Below are 3,604 nucleotides of genomic sequence, written 5' to 3' on the forward strand. Positions count from 1 at the left end.
CTTTTAAAGAAAACGGATGGTTCAAAACTGCCTTATTAAAAAGAATATATATAATTTAATTACTTTTTATTCTTTTTGATTGAGAAGTTCTTATGCTACTTACTTTATGACATTTTTCTCTGCATTTAGTATGAACCAATTTGGATAAAAAAATTGACCCTTACATGATTATTGTTTTAGGTACTAAAGATGAAGTGTGAAGTTGATATGTTGCTTGTACGCGCGCGGGGATATAAAAATATGAGTTTTTATCAAATATGTAATTTAAAAGAAATACTTTTCCGTTGTGCAATTATTATTTATAAGTTTAAATGGTTATTATTCTTAGTAAACAAAAAAAAATAGTCATAATTTTTAAATTAATAAATCTTTTCTATTCAAATTCTTTATAAAAAATCTGGGATGTTACACCTATATTGTTTTAGATGATTTCTCTAGATATACTTGGATAAACTTTATTGGTAAAAAATCAGAAATCTTCGATGTATTCAACGATTTATGTATTTAACTTCAAAGAGAGAAAAATAATGTTGTATTAAGAATCAGGAGTGATTATGGGAAAGAGTTTGAAAACTCTAGATTTTCTGATTTCTGTGCCTATTCTTTCTCCTTCACCAATAGATTTCAATTTAGTCATTTCTGTTAGTTTTGTCACTAACAACGTTTGAACTATACACGTGTCAGTGTGTCCAAGTGTCTCCACATATGCAAACTAGCTGTCACATGTGATAAAATTGACGGAAAGCACTAACTAATGCAAACGGTAAAAACGTAATGGACCAAATTGATAATTTTTAAATGTAATTGACCAAATTGAAGCCTAAAATAAACATAAGGGACCAAATTGAAGCCTAAACACCTAGTAAAATAATTTATTCAACAAAAAAAATTCATTTAATAAGGGTATAAAAGGAAAAAAATGTGTAATTGTTTCTTGGTTTCTTAAAAGGACTACAATTTTGGGACGAAACTAAAATCCTCAAAGGACCAAAATTCCGGGATGGAGGGAATAATAAATAATTTTAAAAACAAAATCGAATCCTAAACCATGTACTTGCATCAGATAAATGGTAGTGGAGAATAAATATTCTAACAAGTTATTTCTAAATTCGAAAAATCGTTTAATTTCAAAGTATCCAAAAATAACCAATCTAAATAAATATGTCTGGTCACCATCATATTATATATACAGAAATCGGAGTTTAAATTTTAAAAAATTTACTTATTGATTTTAAGAATGAATTTTTAATCACTAAATTATTTTAAAAAATAAAAATAAACAGGAGGTAGCAATTTATTTTTCTAAAAGTGGTGTCATTTCTAGGTACCAAAAATAACCAAACTAGCTAGTACGTAAATATACAACACCAAACCAATATTCAAAATTAAGGGTTGTTTATTAGATATTCGGTCTATTAAAAAAATAGAAAGTGAATTTTATCATTTTTAGTAAAAAAATTATTTTTTATTTTTATAAAATTTATCATTTAGTAAAAATCATTTGGGATATTTGTTTTCAGAGGTGGAATAATTGAGCAATTTAGGCCACGTTTTTTTATACTTATTCCCAACAATGCAAGTTGCATGGAACTTTATGCCATGATTTTTTCACTATAAAAGTACTCCAAATATGAAACAAAAATAAGATAGCTAAACATGGCATCTATCTCATCCTCACCTCTCTCACTTATGTCCTTCAATGTCTCTTCCAATTTCAATACCTCATCCTCTTTACTAAATCCATTTTCCCAAAAACATCAACCCTCTAAAAATAGAAAACCAAAGCACCATCAAATAGCATGCACTTCCAATGATACTAACCAAAATAGCCCTAAAGAACAAGAACAAAAAGCATCACCTAGAAGAAATGTTCTAATAGGTCTAGGAGGACTTTATGGTGCTACCACTTTCACAAACAACAACTCACTAGCCTTTGGTGCTCCAGTGCCAATTCCAGATCTCACCTCATGTGTAGTTCCACCAATAGAATTACCAGATGATATAAAAAAAATAGACCCTCCAATCAGTTGTTGTCCACCATTTTCCTCAGATATCATAGATTTTAAGTTCCCTACTTTTAACAAATTAAGGGTAAGACCAGCTGCACAATTAGTTAATGATGATTATTTTGCAAAATACAATAAAGCCCTTGAACTCATGAGAGCCCTACCAGATGATGATCCAAGAAGTTTTTACCAACAAGCTAACATTCATTGTGCTTATTGTGTTGGTGGTTATACACAAAAAGGTTACGACGTTGAACTACAAGTTCATAATTCTTGGCTATTTTTGCCTTTCCATCGTTGGTATCTTTATTTTTATGAGAGAATCTTAGGTAGTTTAATCAATGACCCTACTTTTGCCATACCCTTTTGGAATTGGGATGCTCCTGATGGCATGCAAATTCCTTCCATTTTTACAAATCCAAATTCTTCCCTTTATGACCCTAGAAGAAATCCCACACATCAACCACCAACAATCGTTGACCTAAACTATAACAGAAAAAATGATAACCCTGCTACTAATCCAAGTGCAGAAGAACAAATCAAAATCAACCTTACTTGGATGCATAAACAAATGATCTCCAACAGCAAGACCAATAGACAATTTCTTGGAAGCCCTTATCGCGGCGGTGACACACCTTTCAAAGGTGCCGGCTCATTAGAAAATATTCCACATACACCTATTCATATATGGACCGGTGATCCAAGACAGCCTCATGGAGAGGACATGGGACATTTCTATGCCGCAGGAAGAGATCCACTTTTTTACGCTCACCATGCAAATGTGGATAGGATGTGGTCTGTTTGGAAAACGTTAGGTAAAAAAAGGAAGGATTTCACTGACCCGGATTGGCTAGAGTCTGAATTTCTCTTTTATGATGAGAATAAGAATCTTGTTAAAGTGAAAGTCAAGGATAGTGCTAATGATAGAAAGCTTGGTTATGTTTATCAAGATGTTGACATTCCTTGGATAAAATATAAATCTAAACCTAGTAGGAGAGTTAAGTCTAAGGATAAGAATAAGTCAACCAGAAAATTGGTTGATAAGTTTCCTATTGTTTTGGATTCGGTTGTGAGTATCATCGTGAAGAGGCCAAAGAAGTCGAGGAATTCCAAGGAGAAGGAAGATGAAGAGGAGATTTTGGTGATTGATGGGATCGAGTATGATAACAAAACTGAAGTGAAGTTTGATGTTATTGTGAATGATGAAGATGATAAGGTGATTGGGGGTGAAAATACCGAGTTTGCTGGATCCTATGTGAGTGTGCTTCATGTCCATGATCACGGAAAAAATAAGAAGAAGAAGAATAATAATAATATTGTTACTTGTTTGAGACTTGGATTAACGGATTTGTTGGAGGATTTGAAAGCTGAAGATGATGATAGTATTGTCGTTACATTGATTCCTAGATACGGGGATGTCAAAATTAGTGGCATCAAGATAGAGCTTGAAGATTGAAAAAATTGCAAACAACCAAACCGTGTTTGTCATTTAGTTCATTGAGTTTCCTTTTTCTTATTTTGTTTTCTTGTCAAATAAATGGTAAAATTCCATCCTCAATTTGGTGATTTTTGCAAATGAGAAAATATTGTTATAACGA

General features: G+C 31.9%; 1 protein-coding gene across 1 annotated transcript; it reads left to right on the forward strand.

Annotated features, from left to right (window-relative positions):
• The first annotated feature begins 1,585 nt into the window (after positions 1 to 1,585).
• On the forward strand, positions 1,586 to 3,604 carry LOC123885377 (polyphenol oxidase A1, chloroplastic-like). Its single transcript, XM_045934654.1, has one exon. It carries the CDS (start codon positions 1,657 to 1,659, stop codon positions 3,460 to 3,462), a length of 1,806 nt encoding a protein of 601 aa, XP_045790610.1. The 5' UTR covers positions 1,586 to 1,656; the 3' UTR covers positions 3,463 to 3,604.

This window comes from Trifolium pratense, linkage group LG5, assembly GCF_020283565.1.
Source record: "Trifolium pratense cultivar HEN17-A07 linkage group LG5, ARS_RC_1.1, whole genome shotgun sequence".
Lineage (NCBI taxonomy): Eukaryota > Viridiplantae > Streptophyta > Magnoliopsida > Fabales > Fabaceae > Trifolium > Trifolium pratense.